The 20,880-nt window shown below is 43.7% G+C and overlaps 1 protein-coding gene across 2 annotated transcripts in view; it reads right to left on the reverse strand.

The window, feature by feature from the left end:
* DMD (dystrophin) overlaps positions 1 to 20,880 on the reverse strand; it is a 1,885,017-nt gene that overhangs the window by 1,104,094 nt on the left and 760,043 nt on the right. For both annotated transcript variants that reach the window (XM_060234097.1, XM_060234096.1), the window contains exons 22-26: positions 15,511 to 15,656; positions 15,143 to 15,355; positions 7,317 to 7,430; positions 2,854 to 3,009; positions 1,192 to 1,362 (exon numbers count right to left, since the gene is read on the reverse strand). In XM_060234097.1, coding sequence (XP_060090080.1) covers positions 1,192 to 1,362; positions 2,854 to 3,009; positions 7,317 to 7,430; positions 15,143 to 15,355; positions 15,511 to 15,656 — 800 coding nt within the window. The remainder of the gene's footprint in view (positions 1 to 1,191; positions 1,363 to 2,853; positions 3,010 to 7,316; positions 7,431 to 15,142; positions 15,356 to 15,510; positions 15,657 to 20,880) is intronic.

Here is a 20,880-nt window from a genome sequence, read left to right on the forward strand (position 1 = left end):
AGTGATGCTTACTTAAAGTAGTTGAAAGGAGTGTGTGAATGGAGTGTGTCTGTTTCTAGATTTGTCTTGGTTGTGCTTGTTGAAAGCACATTTGTACACAGATCATATGAATTGTCTGGACATAACTGCTAGACTCTATAAAAAAGAAGTGATTGTGCTGTAACATATTCTCTCTCTCTTTCCCTCTCAACTTTAATTTAAGATTAACATTAGAAGGCTGAACCAGGAATGCAAGAAGTCTCATATGTTGATGCATAATGAAAACGAATGATCAAGCCAAACAGATAACTGAGCTGTTATGAATTAATACTATGCCATATTCAAATATAGTAAGCCTACAAAATAGACATGAACTGAAATGAACCAGAGATTATAGTTGTTCTATCCTTAAGTGGTAGAAATAGTAATTTAATGGGTTAATTTAAAAGGGTATGAGCACTTGCCCTAATTATCATGGAAAACCAATTTAAATAATAAAGTAGTTCTAGATACAACTTTATCTTTGAAAGTCAGTTTGGTGTAGTGGTTTAGTGTGTGGACTCTTATCTGGAAGAACTGGGAATTATTCCCCACTCCTCCACTTGCAGCTGCTGGAATGGCCTTGGGTCAGCCATAGCGCTCTTAGGAGTTGTCCTTGAAAGGGCACCTTCTGTGAAAGCTCTCTCAGCTCCACCTATCACACAGGGTGTCTGTTGGGGGTGGAAGGTAAAGGAGATTATGATCACTCTGAGACTCAGAGAATAGGGAGGGATATAAAGCCAATATAAAATCTTTTCCATATGTAAGAACCTTCATGATGTAAATACAATTTAGGAGAAGCTGCATCAAGAAAGAAAGTAGTCTGGTTATTAACTGTATTATGTACATTTCATAAGAAGGAGAGGAAGAGTAAAAGGATTAGATGAAAATGTTGATATGGTTACCCCCTAGCAATAAGGATATGTGCAATGCTTAATCCAATTAAGAACTGAAAAAAGTTCTAGCAGTTAATTTCTTCAAAGAATCAGATATCTTACAACAGATGTTAAATTGGGACAAAATTACTTTAAATCACTTTTCACTTCAAATCTGAGACTTCTCAAGTACAGCTTAAATGGGCAACTCTTTCAAATGAGCAAATAGATTGTGTGCAATGATAACTTCAAGATGAGCATGAGATACAAATTAAACAAGTCAGATCGCATTTTTTACCTTCAGTTCCTCAACAGCTTTCTGTAATTCATCTGGAGTCTTATACTCGAAATCTCTCTCAAGGTATTCTTCTTCTGCTTGTGTAATCCATTCATGCATTTCTGACAAATCCTTTCTGAGACTCACTGTCTTATCCAAACCATTTTTTAGTGCTGCCTTCTTAGCATATGCCTTAAAGAAAACCATGAATTATATTTAAAAGAGCATTAAGCGCTAGGTCTGTACTTAAAGTACTCATCTAGAACATCACAATCCCATTTTAAAAAACATGATCTTAAAAAAAACACAACCAAGGTTGGTTTCAAGTCTTCAGAATATTGGCTGCAATCATATTTTCAACTGGAAGTGAAACTCAGTCTGAAATTAGAAAAGTCTGTGCATGAACCCACTAAGTTAGGATGCTATAGGACACATCCCAAGTCCCAACAATCCCTACAATTTCCCCTTCATTCATGGGATTTTGGGGGGTGAGGGAGAGAATGTGTTCCAACACTGCACAGGCATAATTACACAGGTGGTGCTCTAGCATTTTGCAAAAAACTCTATGGTAAAAACTGTTTTAACGGGTAAGTGCACTGGCACAATGCTGGTACAATGCCAGGTTCTGTCCCCCAATTTCTCCTGGGGAGTATCAGCTGTAGCCTGACAACTCTAAAAGTGACATATGCTTCCCCCTCCCCCAGGTACTCTTCCCCTCCCCCAGGCGCCCTGAGCCTGCTTTGGCGGGGAGGGCAGGATATAAATCAAATCAAATAAAAATAGGTACCATTTCCCACACTTCAGATTCAGAACTAAAAACACAAAGAGCAATACAGAAAGTTTATTATATGAAAACAGCTATATGGGTTAAAAGTGTAATACATGCATTACTATATATAGTAGCATAAGGCAGAATACCCCCAGAACTTTCAAAGTTTCTATATGCTGAGATGTCTATTTACATCCCAGTAATACAAAATTACCCTACCACTTATATTATCCCTTCACCATTGTTTTGCTGAAAAACTGTAATAACTTGTATTATGTTTTTCTATGTCTGTTCTTGTCCCCCACCCCCCAATTTCATCCTTGAATGCCTGGAACAAACAAACCTATTCACTGATGCATATGAATTTGTTCATAAATGAGACAAGTGATTCATATAGATTTTGTTGTCCAGTTCTTCCCTAAGAGTTTTGATTTTTTTCTGTAGTATTACTGCTTTCTAGCAAGGCCATCTTGTTGGCTACCTTAACAAATTTCCTTAATGCACAGATGTTGCAACGTGTAGCTACAAGCTATTTCACTCTGAATCCCATTCCTTATTTTAATACAAAGGGTACTAACATTTTTTGAATTAAGAGAAAGCTGTTTTAAATAGTATTATATATGTTTTTGAATAGCATGTTTTTGGCTTTTACATATTTGTTGCAGTTTGCACCAAAGTTTGTATTTGTTTTACAACTGTAGGACATTATACTTTTACTGAAACGATCTCTATCCTGCATGCATTTCCACATTGTTTTTTTTTTTTTGGTGAGATGGAAGTCTAACTAGTGTTTACCCTAAATGTCTAGCTCTGCCTCTGATATTTAGTAGTTGTGTACCAAGCGGGAAAAATTATGCAATAAGAAATTTGAAATTTAATTAGAGGGGGACCACTCTGAGCAAGCATTGTAATACCTGTTCGCAAATGTGATCCCATTGACTATTAAGTGTTTTTAGTTCAGTCTGCATTCTGGAAGCAAACTCTGGCTCGGCTTCATTCTTCATCTTCTTCCCAATCTCATTAACACTGTTCAAACTGGGCTGGATTGTCTGGATATCATTAACGAGAGCCTAAAGGAGGGCAAATTATACATATTCCATTACAAATCTTCAGTGAATGTAACACATTAAGGTTAAATATACCTAGTAACACATAATAGCATTTTAAACGCATTTAAAACTAACAACCATATTGTTGCAAATAAGTTTATTATATATTAGTATCTGAAATACTGGAACATTTTTAAATGTTAATTTATTATAAATATCTATACATCTCAATGTATCTATTGCTTGCAATTCCGTAATGAAGATATATACCAGTTCATATTCAAGGATTTTAGGTGTTTTAGCAGCACAATGCGGGGGGGGGGGGCAGAAAGTCTTTTGGGAGCAGATGAGCTGCTACGTGGGCACAGGAAGGGTTTGCGCCAACGTATGACCGACACCACCACAGTGGAGAGGAGTTACATGTGTAGGGGGGCCGCCAGAGCGCCGCTCTGCCTGAGGGCAGCAGCGCCTGAGTGTGGGAGGAAGTGAGGCGGAGCATGGCATTCAGGTGGAGTTGAGGGGCGGCCAGGCTTAGGTGGCTTCCTGAGCAGTTTGGGCCATGACACGCCCCCCCCCACAAGAGGCGCAGTGTTACGCCTGCAAAAACAGCGGCGTGTCCCATAGGCACTCATTGAAACCAAAAACAAAGGTCACCTCCACTGCTGCAGAAGCTCAGAAACCCATTAGGGAGTGGCGTGATTGCCTCGCCAATTCCCTCGTGCCTCAGGCTGACGAACCCCCTCCCCAGCACCCAGTCGCAATCTCCCTCCTCCTAGAAATACTTCCGCTCTGGCCTCGCACAACTCAGTTGTTAGGGACAGCTTTGCGTGGTGGGAAGTTCTGCCGGTGAGCTCCCGGCCATACAGACTTAGAGTGAGGGACAGGCAGGCACATTGGTGACGGGTTTTGCACTGAGCAGTTACTCTGACAGAATCTTTGACTTGTGAGTGGGAGAGAGAGGTCTCTCCCCTGGCCCTGGGACTAACTGCTCTTGTTTCCAGGTCTCCACAGGTTCCGGGCTCCTGGAGGCTCTGCATGCGAGGACTGTCGCCCATGGCTGGGTAAGTTCCACTGTCCCCCCCATCTTCCCCCTCCCCTCGGTCTTGAGTGCTCGATGAGCGAGTGTCTCTGGCACTTGAACCCGGCAGTGGGCTCCATCAGGGGGCATTTGCTGACCCTGCTACCCTGTGCTGCTGCCTGCTCTCTTCCCTTCGTCTGCCCTCTGCCACTTTCCCAACCCCTGGCATGGCACAGGTGTGTGTGTGTGTGGCAGCTGCCTCGTTGGGGGGAGGTGGATCAGAGACTGTCCCTTTAAAAGAGTGCCTGGCTGAAACACAGCCTGCTCTTTCAGCCACCACCCCTGCAGGTGCTCTTGATCTCTGTCTTTGTTTTGGAGGTGGGACTCCAACACAGAGGCTTCCGTGTGTGTCGCTCCACCCCCCCCCCACTCCCTCAGCTGTTTCTGCCTGCCGCTCTGAATGGAGCCCTACCCACAGCGAGACTGTCCAGCGCGCACCAGGGAGACCGTTGCACTCTGTTCTGGAAAAAAAAAATCTGAGCTGTGCCCTGTGTTGTCTCTCCTGCGTGGCATCTGCTGCACGTTCCCTGGGCAACCCCCCCCCTCTGTTAGTGGCTTCTTTGAGGGAATGCCTGGGAGAGTGGGTGGACTCGTTTGGGAGGGGGAATGGTCTATGAGCTGCCACGCTGCACCCCACTTGGCTGGACAGGAGAGGGAGGTGCCACCCCTCAGCCTGCCTGGGCTGACAGCCTATCCAACCCAACAGGGCTGTTGTGCACAGGGCACTAAGGGGCGGGCTGCTGAAGTGGATGCATGGCCAGTGGCTCGCACTCTTGAGTTCTGTGGGCCCCAGGGGAGGTGTTCCTTGCACATAGCAGGGGGCGGCAGCAGGGCAACACCGGACATACCTTCCAGCCACTGTCTAGGACAGCAAACTCCTGCACTTGGCACTTCCTGCTTGTCCATGCATGCCTCTGCCTGCCTCTGACAGAGTCTCTGACAGCGGGAGGGAGTGAGGGGATTGATGGCCTCTCAGGCACGGGCTTTCCACCCCCTTGCCTGGTCATGTGCAACGGGCTGGCCAATCCCGTGGTCCCACGTGAGCCTGTGCCTCCCCCACCCCCGCCTCGGCAGTGGGCCAATGGCGTGCGCCTGGGCGGAATCACCATGGTGATGGGTTCTCTCTCACTCGTCGGGCCGCTCTCCCTCTCCAAGTGTGGCATAACGTCTCCCCTTTGAAAGCCGACTGTGGCCACCGACGCTAGTTCTGCACTCAAGCGCAGCTACACAGCAGTTCTCTGGATTGGGCTGTAGGTGTCCTAGATATGCTAAAAAAATTGCATGTTTCATCCCATTCCATTTCTTAATTATATTCAGCTCTGCAGGTATAAAATATTTCTATTTTTCAGTTTACTAATTTACTAGTTTGTCTATATGGTAAATACCAATAAGAAAATGCAGAGTTAGTGAATGAATTTGCCTCCATTTACAAAACAGCTGAATACAATTCAAGATCTGAAATGCAACAGTTTACTATTTTGGAAGATGTGATATTATTTCTTATGCCATACTAATGATTTACCAAGCATTAAGAAAAAAATAAAACAGGAAAAAGAGGCTGGAGATATCATGACTTTGGAAGGAAGAATCAATAAGTAGAACTGGCTCACATGCGAACTGAGCTGCATGCCAGATACCTTTCTCCCTGTGGGGTAGATCATGTGATCAAGGCTAATGCAAAAAATTGTCTCTCATTAAGTTGAGGAAGGGTACAAAAGTTGAAAGCTTGCTACCATACCATGTCATATTGATTAATAAGCTTTGTTATTTGTGCAGAACCTTTATCCTTCCTGATTATTAAGGCAGAGGTAGTCTTAGTTGCATTACTGATGTAACTAAGATGAATTTGAGCAGAATTTGGAGGATGGTGGAAGACAGGAAAGCCTGGAGTGACTAGGTCCATGGGGTTGCAAAGAGTCGGACTTGACTGTGTGACTGAATAACAACAACAGTCTTAGCTGCAAAAGAACAGTGGTCACTAGATAGCACCATTCAGGGAAGCTTAGGTATCTCAGCAGGAAAATAAATTTCAGTTGCTGTTTCCTTCAACATTCAATCCAGTCTCTCTTATTTCTACATTTATACCCACACCCACACACACACTTATATGGGAAACCCCCCACTAATTTCCATGGTGGGATATTACATGTGTGAACAGCTTGTCACATGGAAGAAGCCCCAGGAAGAAATTTAGAATAACCTTAACAAAGATGACACTGAGGTAATGGCAATGGCTTCACTGTACCTATGGGACTGTTAACTAACATAAATCTTTTGTAAATCTCTCAATTCACATTTTTATAAAACCTTATAGTATGTGCGGGAGAATGTCAAGTTTCAAGAGGTGCATAACTCTAAAAAACATGTATTGACTTTTTTTGCAAAGTCACAACAATTGTTACATTTGCAAGAAAATGATAACAGACTTATTAAATGCATTCATTCCATTTTCAATAAATTACAAAAATAGGTAAGCTAAAATATGTAATAGCTATTTCTTATTAAACAGTATCTCCTTCCACAGCACTATGCCCCAAATGTAAACTGTGGGTAAAGAAAATGCCAGAAGCTAGGTGTCATTCTAATACAAGTACAAAAAAGAGTACATTATAAATGTCATTTTTAATAATTCTTGAAGTAACATTTCCTACTTACCCAGGAGGCTAAAGTTTATCCCAGAATGAACCACACTTTTTAAATAAACAACAAACTGTCACAAAGGGGTAATTAAATGAGAAGCTGATAAAGATATGATGGGAAATAGCTCCTCACATGGGAAAAATAAATATACACAACCTACATTAACATACAGTAAAGTGCAAGTCGCAGACCAAACATTTACTGCATGCAAAAACATGAAAAAATAAATTGTTCTAGTTCTCCAGTTTTTGGTGAATAATGATACCTTGTTATTAATTAAATGTGTTTATATTTTTGCCATACAGCACTCAATCATCTGCATATAAGGTAGACAGACCAAAAAAAGTATATCTACATTATTCCACAGGTATTGCAAAATCTTCCCTTTTTATTTTATTCACAATTACATCCAAATCCAGAAAGCACAAAGATCATCAGAAGACCTACAAAACTTCCTCGTGAAAACAATCTCATGCCCTTTTAAGTAGATTCAAAGTAATTTCATAAGAAAGGTAATGGTTTTTAAGTAGTTCTTGATATTCAGTATTTAGTAAACTTTATCCAGGAAATGTAACACAGGTGTAAGCATGCAACACAAGTCATGACTTACTGCACACTGCTCCAGCTGTTTTTCAAGTGCTTCTGAATCACCAAGGGCAGGCCACTCTTCTCTTAGAAAAACATCCACTTCAGACATCCATTTCTTCAGGGTTTTAGTGTCATTCTGGTTTTAGGGGGAGAAAGAAAAACAAAAAACCATCACATTACATTATGCAAAGTGTTTACTAAGTAAATTAATTCGGCATGACACTAGGACTAAACAATGAAGAGTAATTTTAAGATTAGTGATGCATCTGAAAAAGCTTTAAAATTAATAATGTGAATAACAGCAATATATTTGGCATTGTTTTATACCAGCATATATACCAATAGCTAAATCAGCCAATCTGAAGATACTCAAATCCAGTGATTGGAGCTGGCTGAGCCCCATGCAAGGTGAGGCAGAGAGTGATGCTCAATGAGCCCTGCATGAGGCAACATAGATGGCAGTGCCCTGTCAAGCCCTGTGTGAGGTGTGGCAAGGCAAGACAGATGGCATGCCCAGCCTGCCAAGCCCTGCATAAGGCAAAGAGGAGGGTGGTACCCAGCTCAGCCTAGCTCAGCTCCACACGAGATGAAGGAGGCAGTGCTTGACCCACATGAGATAGGAAAGCAGCACCTAGCCTGTGTGAGACTTTCCTGAGGTGAGGAAAGCAGCACCTAGGCAGGATAACTCTACTTTCTTCCTTCTTCCACTCTTTGGGAGGGAGGCGAAGGGTAATACATACTGCCTCTTTCTCTCTCACTCCCTGATTTAGGGGCAGGGTCCTTTCCCAAGCTTTTTTCCACTCCCAGTCCACCCCCGCTCACAAGGTTTTCTGATGATAAAATGGAGGAGAGAATGAAGTAAGGTTGTTTGAGTCTCCATAAATTTAGCTGCAGATAGAGAGGCAGATAAAAGGATGGTAGATAAGAAGGAGAGAAGGAAGCAGTTAAAGGATTGACAGGTGGAAGGAAGGAGGAAATAGTGCGGGGAAGTAGAGACAGGGGAAATGGGTACACATGAACACATGAAGCTGCCTTATACTGAATCAGACCCTGGGTCCATCAAAGTCAATATTGTCTTCTCAGACTGGCAGCGGCTCTCCAGAGTCTCAAGCTGAGGTTTTTCACACCTCTTTTGCCTGGACCCTTTTTAGTTGGAGATTCCAGAGATGGAACCTGGGACCTTCTGCTTACCAGGCAGATGCTCTACCACTGAGCCACCGTTTGCAAGTCTTTAAAGGCTCTTCACTGTGCAACTGGACCTGCTCTGGCAACTGGTACCACACAATTGGGGCATGGTTTTCCTGGGCACAGTATGCCAGGGTAGAGTAGGGCAGAAAACTGAAGATGGGGAGAAGACAGACTGGCTGTTGGATGGAAAGCAAAGGCTATGGGGGCTTTCCTTTCTTTTCCTTTCCTCTGTCCAATAAAAGCTCTATGGTTCAATGCCTTGAGCAGTGTAACAATTTGAAATTTCATTTATATTCTCTATGTGCTTTCCAAAAGACAAAAGGATTTTAAAAAACCTGACATCCAAAACTATATTAGGATTTTGATCTGAGAGTAGGAAGGAGACCACTCTGCTTGAATTAGGGTTATAGAAATTCATCAACCATGGTAGAAGAAAACTATCTTAAGTTATATATAGAAGTCATTCCAATAAAATATGAGAGATTGTATCTATTTTAGCAAAGGAGCAAGAACAAATTCTGTCAGAGATGGTTTGAATCAGTTTGGCAGCTTCATGTGTGTGATATTTTGGCCTTTGAGGGAAATACTCATTGGGGGCCAGGCACAGCAAAAAACAAAAGGAGATTTGCTACCAACCAAATACGACTTACCTTCCTAGGCCTGGCTGTTTGCCACTGTTCAACAACAGCCTCCCCCCCATGTCAGTGTGGTGTGGTAGTTAGAGTTTCACACTGGGACCTTGAATTGCCATTGCACTCTGGAAACTCACTAGGTGACCATGAGCCACTTCCAAATTCTCAGCCTAATTTAACTCACAGGCCATTGAGAGCATCTGAATACTTTCTGGGTAGGCTGATGGGCTGTCCTCCCACCTGGGTCACTCAGCCCTCTGGCAGATGAGCTGAGCCTTGACCCACCCAAGCTCCACACAAGATGGGAGAGGCGGCACCAAGGCAGGGGAGACAGAGCCCATCCCAGGGGCTCTGAATGAGAGGTAAGTCAGGGGAGGTAGCTATACCTGGCTTAGCCCACTGGCACACAGCCAATTCCTGTGCAATAAGAGCCAGACTTTGGCACCCAGTCTGGCCAAGCCCCACATGTGGCAAGGCAGACAGTGGTGCCTGGCCTGGAAGAGCCCCATGTGAGGTGAGACAGATGGCAATGCCTAGCCAAACCCCATGTGAGGTGAAGTGAGGCAGATGGCAGTGTCCAGCTTTTCCAACTCAGTAGGGAATTTCTTCTTTCACTTGAAGATCTATCCTCTTTTCTGGCCTGAATGGGAGTCTTCACCTAACTACACTCCCCCTTAGGCTTGCCAGGTCCCAGTGCGGAATCCCATGGTTTTGCAGGCTCCTTCCTGCCCCCAGTCAGCTGGCCAGTGGGGGGGAAGCCATGCCCCTACAGCCACCATGTGCCTTTCCACCTTGGAAGGCTTAGAAGACATTTGGGAAGGACTTGCTTTCTGAAAGGTGTGTGTGCCTTTAAATCTCCAGAGCCAGGCTGAATGGGGGTGGGGTGAGCTGCAGAAAAATGTGGCTGTTGTGAGAAAGGGAAGGGAAGCAACCTCCTCCCTCTGTTTGTTTTACAGTCCCTTCATAAGTTCTTTGCACAGTAAAATAGAGTGAACCTCTGGTTTCCTTATGTTATTGTGAAGAACTTGGTTGAGTATACAGCATTCAACAACTCCCAAGGTGAGTAAATTGCCCCAGTGAGACCACAAAGTGTGTGTGAGTGTGTGTGAGAGAGAGAGGGAGGGGGAGAAGGGGGAGTGGAAGTGCAGCTAGCTGCTGGGGGGATGACGAAATGAAGACTGTATTCAGGGAAATGGCACTGCTATATTTCTATTTATTTATTTTTGGGAACGGGGAAGTCTCCTGGCCCCACCCCCAAAGTTCCCTTGTTAGACTTGGCAACCCTACCCCTTCTCCTGCAACCTTCTCAGTACTTTGTTATACTGCTGAAAGTCAGGGCTAAGCACAAAGTGTGTCAGCACTAAACTCTTCTCTGTCAGGAATAGATTCAGACTTGTCAGTACTAGACTCTTCTCCATCAGGGCTGAATTCAGGCTGTATTCAGGTCTCTCTGCTCAACTGATGCTAACCAATCAAATTCCTTGGAGTTGCCTGTCACTCAAGACTCTCTGGCTATATGAGGAATCAACTTTCACAGTCCATTACCTGTTCACAGAGCACTTCTGAGATTTTAAAGTGCAGTCCATCACAGCTGCATTGGGTCCCAATTGTGGAGGAAGGCAAGATACAAACTAAGTTAATAAGATAGGGGTCAGATAAGATGATGGGTGAGTGTGAAGGAGAGAAGGAAGCAGGCAATGGTGAGGATTGAAGCTGATAGGATGGGGGAAGGATGAAATAGTGTGGGGAGGGGATGCAGTGAGGTGCCCCCTTGCCCCCCAGCACAAATGGGCCCAGTTCAGCTAGCACCACACAATTGGGCCATAATTTCCCTCAGGAAAGGGTGCCAGGGGAGGGAAGGAAATTCAAAGATTGGTGGGGCAGACAATGGTAGGTTGGCTGATGGAAGGAAAGAAGAGAAGGAAAAGGCGAAAGGCTTTCAGGAAAGGGAAAGAGCATGCAGTGGAGGGGAAAATGAGATGCCTCCCACAAGTCCTTGCAGCACCCCAACTTGTATATTTATACTCATGTGTACATTCACACACACACACACAGACAGACATATATATAGGCCTTTTTTTGAGCAGGAACAAAGTTCCGGCTGCCTTGCCATCAGGGGGTGTGCCTAATATGTAAATAAATTCCTGCTGGGCTTTTTCTACAAAAAAGCTGTGTGTGTGTATGTTCATATTTTTCTCTTACTCTGCTTTTCTCCAGACTTCCCAGATCTTTTACCAGTTGCTTTGTGAGGAGATTATACTAGAAACTTTGGTACCCTTTATGATTTATTTATTTATTTATTTATTACTTTAATTTTCTATCCTGCCCTCTCTTCAAGTGGACTCAGGGCAACTAACAGTCAGTTCAAAAACAATTGATTATTATAATTTAAAACAACAGAAAAACAATTAAAATACATTTCATGGTGCTGTTCAAAACTTCAGTATAGGCAGGATCATAACTTACTTTCTTCTTACTGTGATCCTATAGTGATCGTAATTCCTCATGAGTGATATCACTCAGGAGTGTAGAGTGGCCATTTAAGTGTTAGCCTGTTGAAATAGTTCAGTTTTACAGGCCCTGCAGAATTGGGAGAAGTCCCACAGGGCCTTTATGGCCTCTGGAAGGGTGTTCCACATTTCTGGTGTGCCACTGAGAAGGCCCTAGCCTGTGTAGAGCACAGTCTGGCCTCCTTTGGTCTGGGGATAGATAAAAGGTTTTGTGTCCCTGAACGCAGTGCTCTCTGGGGAACGTATGAAGAAAGGCGGTCCCATAGATAAGCAGGCCCTTGACCATATAGGGCTTTAAAGGTCATTACCAGCACCTTGAAGCAGATTCGGAACACAACAGGTAGCCTGTGCAGCTCTTTCAGCACTGGTTGAATATGCCCCATCAAGGGAGCCCCATTAACAGCCATGCTGCAGTGTTCTGCACTAGCTGTAGTTTTTGAGTCAAGGTCAAGTGTAGCCCCATGTAGAGAGCATTACAGTGGTCTATTCTTGAGGTGGCTATAGCATGAATCACCATTGCTAAGTCGTCGTGCTCCAGAAAAGAGGCCAGCTGCTGTACCCACTGAAGATGGAAAAAGGCGGATTTGGTAGTGACTGCTACCTGGACCTCCATTGCCAAAGAGGACTCCAGGAGCACTCCCAAGCTCTTGACCTTAGGGGCTGGTATTAGTGGCATCCTGTCAAGAAGCTGGCAAAGGAATCTCCCTTCCTGGGCCACCCCAACTCAGATAGAGAACCTCCGTCTTCATTGGATTGAACTTCAGCTGACTCAGCCTAAACTAAGATGCTACGGCTTGTAGAGCTAAGTCCAGATTGTCCGAGGTACAATCAGACTGGCCACCCATCAACAGATAGAGCTGGGTGTCAACTGCATATTGATGACATCCCAAGTCCATACCTTCTGACAATCTGGGCAAGGGGCTCATATAGATGTTAAATAACATTGGGGACAGAACCACGCCTTGTGGTGCACCACATATAAGTGGGTGCCTCTGGGATGATTCTTCCCCTATCACCACCCTTTGTCCCCGACCTTGGAGAAAAGAGGCCAGCAATTGCAAGGTGGACCCCTGGATCCCCACATCAGCAAGGTGGCTGGACAGTAGCTGATGGTCAACCATATCAAATCGGTCTGACATATCTAATAATAACAGCACAGCTGAGCCGCCCCAATCCAGATGTTGCAAGAGCTCATCCATGAGGGCAACCAGAACCGTCTCCATCCCATAACCCGGCCGAAAGAATGGATCCAGTGAGGAAGTGTCATCCAGGAATCCCTGTAGTTGAGTCACCACCGCCTTCTTATTTATCTTATAATAACCTTCTTATTTATCAACAAAATGGAAGCAAATAAGCATTTGGACTGCTTTCACTATTTAGAAATCTCCTAAGAATTTTGTCTAGAAATCCACCAGTTCATATGGACGGTTCCTCCCCCATCTGGAAACTGGGGGGAGGGCTACTTTAAGTTTACACCTAGGAAAATGGATTTTTAGTCCTCAAAGTTGCCTCAGTCCACCATTAATTGGGACTTTTATTCCTACCATTCAGTGCCAGTCTAGAAAAGAAGAGCTTACTTTATAAAGAATCATATTTGCAAAAATCTAATAGTTGGTAAATACCAGGGCTTTTTTTGTAGCAGGAACTTCTTTGTATATTAAGCCACACACCCCTTTTGTGGTCAATTCTCCAGGAGCTTACAGGGCTCTTAGGACAGGGCCTAGTGTAAGCTCCAGGAGGATTGGCTACAATGTGGCCTAATATGCAAAGGAGTTCAGATATATAGTATGGTAAATACTATAGAGCACAACCAATGTCCCTAAGAAAATTTCTCCCTTTGCAGCAATTGTTTCAGATGCTCAAAATAGCAGCTGACCTCTAAAGTTGTGGTGTGACTTCCTGGCAGACCACATTAGTGGGGGCTGGCAGCTCTGAAAGAACTTCAGTGGCTTCTGATTCATTTCCAAGGATAATTCAAAATCTGGTTTCTACTTTTAAAGTCTTAAAACTGTCCACTGTCTGGGGCCAAAATAACTATATGAACTACAGCCCAACTGCTATGGTCTTATTTATTTAGTTATTATATTGGATTATTATATATATTATATTGGATTTGTTGGGCCACCCTTCTCTGCAAGCAGGGCTCAGTATAGCTTACATCAAAGAAAGCACAATAATAACATGATTAAAACAACATTAAAATACAGAGCCTCCACAATAAAAACAAAACATCGACCAAGACGGGAACAGAATTTTTCAGTGCTCACATGTTTAATGGGCAGATAAAATAGACGGAGGTGGGGGAAAGCATAGAATGGGATGTGAGAGTGCCAGACCATTACTGTTCTCGACCAAATGCTCAGCAGGGGTCCTGCTTTGTGTGCTGCCACTTTCTGAAGTAAGACAGGTAGCCAACAGAGATGGGGCCATCTTTGTTGTAGTGCCCTCCTCTGTTTGCTGACATCTGCTTTTTAGACACCAGGTGAAAGCTACTTCGTTTTTCCAAGTCTTTGGTAATAGCTGTTTTTCCTTCCTTTTGCCTTACTTCTCAGATGATGAGTGTTGGTGCTTCTGCTGTCTTTATTAGTAGTACTACTGTTAATATCCCTGCTGTTTTTGATTGCAGCAATTTTATTGGCTGCATTATTTGCAATTGACATTTGCTTTTATTGTAAGCCTCCACAAGAACTTCATGTTGGGAAGGATCATAAAATATATTAAAGAAATTAATAATCAAACAAAAACTGAGTAAAAGATTCAACCAGCTTCCCTGTAAAAAAGGTAAAATACCTATGCTTTATCCTATGTTCACCTTTTGGAAAACTTTGTCTTAGATATTATACATCACCCTATTCCTTTTGTCTTGGTTAATGACCATTGGAGGTATTCATTTTAAGTAACCTATCACACAGGATCAGGGCTTTTTTTGTAGCAGGAACTCCTTTGCATATTAAGCCACACATCCCTGATGTAACCAATCCTCCAAGAGCTTACAGTAGGCCCTGTTATAAGAGCCCTGTAAGCTCTTGGAGGACTGGCTACATCAGGGGTGTGTGGCCTAATATGAAAAAGTGTTCCTGCTACAAAAAAAGCTCTCCACTGGTTATATATTGCTGCCTATATACATCCTCAGGAGGGAGGGTGGCATGGTATAGCCCTATCTTATCAAATCTTGAAATCTAAGCAGGGTGGATACTGCACCAAGGAAGATACTGCATCAAGGAAGATGCAGTAGAGAAAAGCAATGGCAGACCACCTTTGATTCTCATTTGCCTTGAAAGCCTGTCACTAGTATCTCCATAAGTTGGCTATGACTTGATGACACTTCCCACATATATACAGCCCCATTAACTTCAGTGGGCCATGCTGAACCAGTAAGGAACACAATGAAATGAATTAAACCTTTTGGGTCTCTGTGTTACTCACTGGATAAGGATGGCCCACTGGGATAAATAGGACCCCAATTGACAACTGTGTTATTAAGAAAAAACAAGGATAAAAAAGAAAGCACAGCTAACCTGAAATTGCTGCAATTTAGTCATTTGCTCCTCAAGTTTTTGGCAGTTGTCCACGAGCTGAGCTGATAAGTTCTTCCAACGGCCAACAATTCCTTCAATTTCTGATCTATATTTTCTACTGACTTCTAAAGGAGCTTTCCTACACATCTCTTCCATGGTTGTGCTTAAATAGTTTAGTCCATCTTGTTGCTCTTGCAAGGAATTTTGCAAAGCCTAGAAAATGAACAATTAATATTACATTTAATATCATTTTGTTCATACTGAGACCCACCATGGCAAACACTGAGAAATCTGTCAGTATATCATCTATGAGCACTTACATTATGTCTATAATTGATCCATAGTCTTATTATACAATCTGTACTTGCCTTTAGTTCCCTGAGCCTTTGCTCCATGATTTCATATTCTGTAACAGTAACCTGAGGTATGGAGAGTTTCACTTCTGACTGCTGAATCCGCAAGAGGATGGTATTCATAGTTTCCTTATACTGCACAGGTGGTAAACTATCAAAAGCTGCATAAGAAGACAGGAAAGCAGATAAACGTAAACATTGTTTTATTGTATTCATTTATGTAGGATGATAGACAAACCCTGTTTTACAAGGATAGAAAAAGCTGACAAAATATTTCCTGCTATGCATTTACTATAGGTACAGGAATGACTGCAAACTTGGACCTGAGAAACCTCTAGCTCCTTCGCTCTTTGAACCATAATCAAATGGGACTGGATCAAAAGCTTTGAATGCTGCATTACATGTAGGCTTGCTACTTTGCTTTTCTGAACTCACTTCTGGAGTTATTTAAGAGCAATCTTTAATGGTTATTATTTGGCAGGCCAAATCCAGAATGTGGTGCCAAAGGAACACTGCTTGATTCTATGATTTTTATGCTGTGGGGTTCTGCAGGGGTCCATTTTGCCCCCATGCTGCTTAGCATCCACATGAAGATGCTGGGAATAGTAGAATCATAGAGTTGGAAGGGGCCATACAGGCCATCTAGTCCAACCCCTGCTCAATGCAGGATCAGCTTAGAGCATCCTTTCATCCAGACACTGCTTAAAGATTGCCAGTGAGGGGGCGCTCACCACCTCCCTTGGTAGCTGATTTCACTGTCAAACAACTCTTACTGTAAAAACATTTTTCCTAATATCCAGTCGATACTTTTGCACTCTTAATTTAAATCCATTATTATGAGTCCTCTCCTCTGCTGCCAGCAGGAACAGCTCCCTGCCCTCCTCTAAATGACAGTCTTTCAAATACTTACAGAGAGCAATCATGTCCCCCCTGCCCCCAACATCCTCTTCTCCAGACTGAACATCCCCAAGTCCCTCAGCCTTTCTCATAGGGCTTGGTTTCCAGGCCCCTGATCATCCTTGTCACTCTCCTCTGCATCCGCTCCATTCTGTCCACATCCTTCTTGAAGTAAGGCCTCCAGAACTGCACACAATACTTCAGGTGTGGCCTGGCCAATGCAGTGTACAGTGGAACTATGACATCTTGTGATTGGGAAGTCATGCCTCTGTTGATACACCCCCAAGATGGCATATGCCTTTTCTGTTGCTGCATTGCACTAGCTGCTCATATTTAACTTATGGTCCACCTTACCTACTTACTTACCTTAAGTTTCTATCCCGCCCTCTCCGCAAGTGGACTCAGAGTGGCTAACAGTCAATTTAGATATTTGCATTTACAATTTAAAAACCAATAAAATACAATTACAATTTAAACATTCTAAAAAACATTCTATGGTGCTGTCTTTAATATAGACAGGTTCTTTTCCTCATGGTGATCATATAGTAATCATAGCTCTTTAGAGATGTGGGGTGGCAGTCTTCTCCCGGGTCAGATGTTAAATGCCTGTCAGAACAGTTCTGTATTGCAGGCCCTGTGGAAGGTAGAAAGATCCCGCAGGGCCCTTATAGCCTCCAGGAGGGCATTCCGCATTTCTGGTGCTGCCACCGAGAAAGCCCAAGCCCTTGTGGAGCATAATCTGTCCTCCTTTGGTCCAAGGATGCACAGTAGATTTTGTGTCCCTGAACGCAGTAGTTGCTGGGGAACATGCAGAGAAAGGCGGTCCCGTAGATAGGCAGGCCCCCGACCATACAGGGCTTTAAAGGTCAATACCAACACCTTGAAATGGACTTGGAACATAATAGGAAGCCAGTGCAGCTCTTTCAGCACTGACTGAATGTGCTCCCAACGAGAGAGACCCATTAACAACTGTGTTGCAGCGTTCTGTGCTAGCTGTAGTTTCTGAGTCAGAGTCAAGGGTAGCCCCATGTAGAGAGCATTACAGTGATCTATTCTTGAGGTGACCGTAGCGTGGATCATCATCGCTAAGTCAGCATACTCCAGGAAGGGGGCCAACTGCCGTACCCGCTGAGATCTTGTATCACATACTGCTACCCAGAAGCATATCCCCCTCCAGTAAGGGTGTTTCTCATTTTTGTTACCAAGATGTAGAACTTGACACTTATCCTTGTTAAATTCCATTTTGTTTTACTTCTGCACACTTTTCCAGCATGTTCAGATCTCATTGAATTCTAACTCTATCTTCTGGTGTATTCACTGCCCTTCCCAATTTGGTGTCATCTGCAAATTTAATAAGTAGCCCCTCCACATCCTCATCCAGATGACTGATAAAAATATTGAAAAGCACAGAGCCAAAAACTGAGCCCAGTGGCACCCCACTGGAACCTCCCCCCCATTCAGATATAATCCCATTGTCAACTACTCTATGAATGCAGTTATTCAGTTCACAGTCCTCTAGTTTACCCATCAGAACATCATGGGGAACACTGTCAAAAGCTTTACTGAAATCGAGGTAAACAACATTTACCTAGAACCAGTTTGGTGTAGTGGTTAAGTGTGCAGACTCTTATCTGGGAGAACCGGGTTTGAATCCCCACTCCTCCACTTGGACCTGCTGGAATGGCCTTGGGTCAGCCATAGCTCTGGCATAGGTTGTCCTTGAAAGCGCAGCTGCCTTGAGAGAGCTTTCAGCCCCACCCACCTCACAGGGTATCTGTTGTGGGGGAGGAGACTGTATGCAGCTCTGAGAGTGGAGGGCGGGATATAAATCCAATATCATATCATATCATCATCAACATTTCCTTGATCCTGTAAGCTCATCAGTCAATCAAAGAAGGAAATTAGGTTGGTCTAGCAGGACCTCTTAGGGACAAATCTGTGCTGACTCCTCTGGATCAGCAAGTTGTCCTTTAGGTGCTCACAGATTGATCTCTTTAAAATCTGCTCCAGTATCTTCCCTGGGACAGAGGTCAGTCTGACTGGCCATTAGTTTCCTGGGTCATCTCTCCTCCCTTTTTTGAAGATTGGGATGACATCCACCCTCCTCCAGTCTTATACAGATTTAATCCACCTCTATTGCTCCCACTCAGCCTAATTGGGTCTGTGAGGGTTCAGAACAGATATCTGGAAATACAATGCAATGGAGAAGGGCCAATACACTGATACTCAATACAAACTGTGATGTTGTTGGGGACTGATAAAGCCACTCAAGGACAGAGGAGTAAGCCTATCCTGGAGGAAACTGCACTTCTCCTTAAAGAGCAATTTTGTAGTCTGGGAGTGCTGCTGAATCCTGGCACAAAGAGAAGTGCAAGTCTATGAGGGATGTGGGATCTTTTATCATCTTCAGTTGATATGCCAGCTATGGCTCTTTTTCGGATACCATGATTTAATAACAGTGATCTTTGCAGTGATCACATTCAGTGTTACTAGGGTTGCCAAGTCCAATTCAAGAAATATCTGGGGACTTTGGGGGAGAAACCAGGAAACATTGGGGGTGGAGCCAGGAACAAGGGTGTTACAAGCATAATTGAACTCCAAGGGAGTTCTGGCCATCACATTGAAAGGGACAGCACACCTTTTTAAATGTCTTCCTTCCATAAGAAATAATGAAGGATAGGGACACCTACTTTTGGGGCTCACAGAATTGGACCCCCTGGTCCAATCGTTTCGAAACTTGGAGGGTACTTTGGAGAGAGGCACTAGATACTATACTGAAAATTTGGTGCCTCTACCTCAAAAAACAGCTCCCCCAGAGCCCCTGAAACCTCCAGATCAATTCCCCACTATACCCTATGAGAATCGATCTCCAAATAGGGAATAATGAAGTGCTCAGCAGACGTTTCCCTCCCCACCCCAACGCTGTTTCTAGCGACGGAAGCGACAGATTGGCATCTCTACTCACGAGTTGCTGACAACTTCTTCAAAGTAACACAGACACACCATCCCAAGAGAAAGCCTTTCAATCGGAGACTGAAGCCTCCAAAGGCACATAGTCCTCTGGGGGGCAGGGCTCCCCCCCCCCCCGCCGGCCAGCTGACTGGGAGCGGGAGGTAGCCTGGGAAAGCGGAAGAACTCCCACTGGAGCCTGGGGATTGGCAAGCCTAGGCTTCTATCTCACAGGGTTGTTTTGAGAATGAAGGAGCACAATTCAGATAGCAAAGCATTTTGCAAATGTAAAGCAGTGTAGAGAAAAGTTTCATCATTCTGTAGCCCTCAGCTTTGTTTACTGGTGTTCTGATAGCATCCTGACCTCACCAGCTTGATTCTGAAAAGTAGGGATGCTAGCAGCTCTGGTTGGGAAATGGAGGGATGGAGCCAAGGGAGGGGGAGGGTTTGGGAAAGGAAGGGACCTCAGCCTGGCATATTGCCATAGAGGCCACTCTCCAAAGCAGCCGTTTTCTCCAGGGGAACTGATCTTGGTAATCTGGAGATCAATTGTAATAGAGGGAGATTTTAAGGTGCCACCTGGAGGTTGGGAGCCCTACTGAAAAGGGTAATTTTCTTTGTTTCAGTTTTGATTTGGAGTCATTTTGTCTGACTTCTGATTTACACTGGTGGTGCTTGATGGGCTCATTTTAAGACTGCCATCCTGTGCCTACTTACCTAGAGAAGTAAGTCCTTCTCAATACTTCAGGTATCTTGGTCCCTTTTCTTTTTTTAAAGTATCACACATATTTTTATTTATTTACTCTATAGCCTGCTTTTCTTGCTGATACTCAAGGTTAGGGTTGCCAACTCTGGGTTGGAAAATATCTGGAGATTTGGGATGTGAAGCCAGGGAAGGGGGGATTGGGAACAGGAGGGACTTTGCCCTAGATACAGTGCCCCAGAGTCCCCCCTCCAGAGCAGGGAAATTGATCTTGAAGATAAATTATAATAGTGGGAGATTGCCTGGTGCCGCCTGGAGGATGGCAACCCTAACAGATTAGATAGTGTAAAATGATGACACTCCATTTATAAGTTCATCCTTTGTCTTACTTTTTAAAAAATGAAATAAACTTAAAAATAGATATAAAACTGTGGCTTTCTGAGCCAATTGGCTGAGTTGTTGATGGGCCAGCTGGTATATAGGAAGCAGTTTAAGACCCTTCTATTTCATCAGGAATTTGGATGGTAGTAGGCTGCTGGTTTCTTTCTGTTCTGTTGCTATTTTATATTTGTTGTTGATGATTAGAGTTTATTTTTAATCTGTTTTGTGCTTTTAAATACAGTTTTACCATGTCATAGTTCCTCTGGGTGGAAAGGCAGGCTACATATATAGGACTGGGGTGAGTTCCTTGGGGTGCTTGTCTTTTCTTTCTGAGCTCCCTTCCCTCTCCCATCCCATGTTATCTCACAAACGCCTTTATTTATGGACCACCTTTCAACTTGAAAAAAGTCTCCAAGGCGGTTTATAATGTACTTAATGAAATTAATAAAACTGAG

The sequence above is a fragment of the Heteronotia binoei genome, chromosome 3 (genome assembly GCF_032191835.1).
Source record: "Heteronotia binoei isolate CCM8104 ecotype False Entrance Well chromosome 3, APGP_CSIRO_Hbin_v1, whole genome shotgun sequence".
Taxonomy (NCBI): domain Eukaryota; kingdom Metazoa; phylum Chordata; class Lepidosauria; order Squamata; family Gekkonidae; genus Heteronotia; species Heteronotia binoei.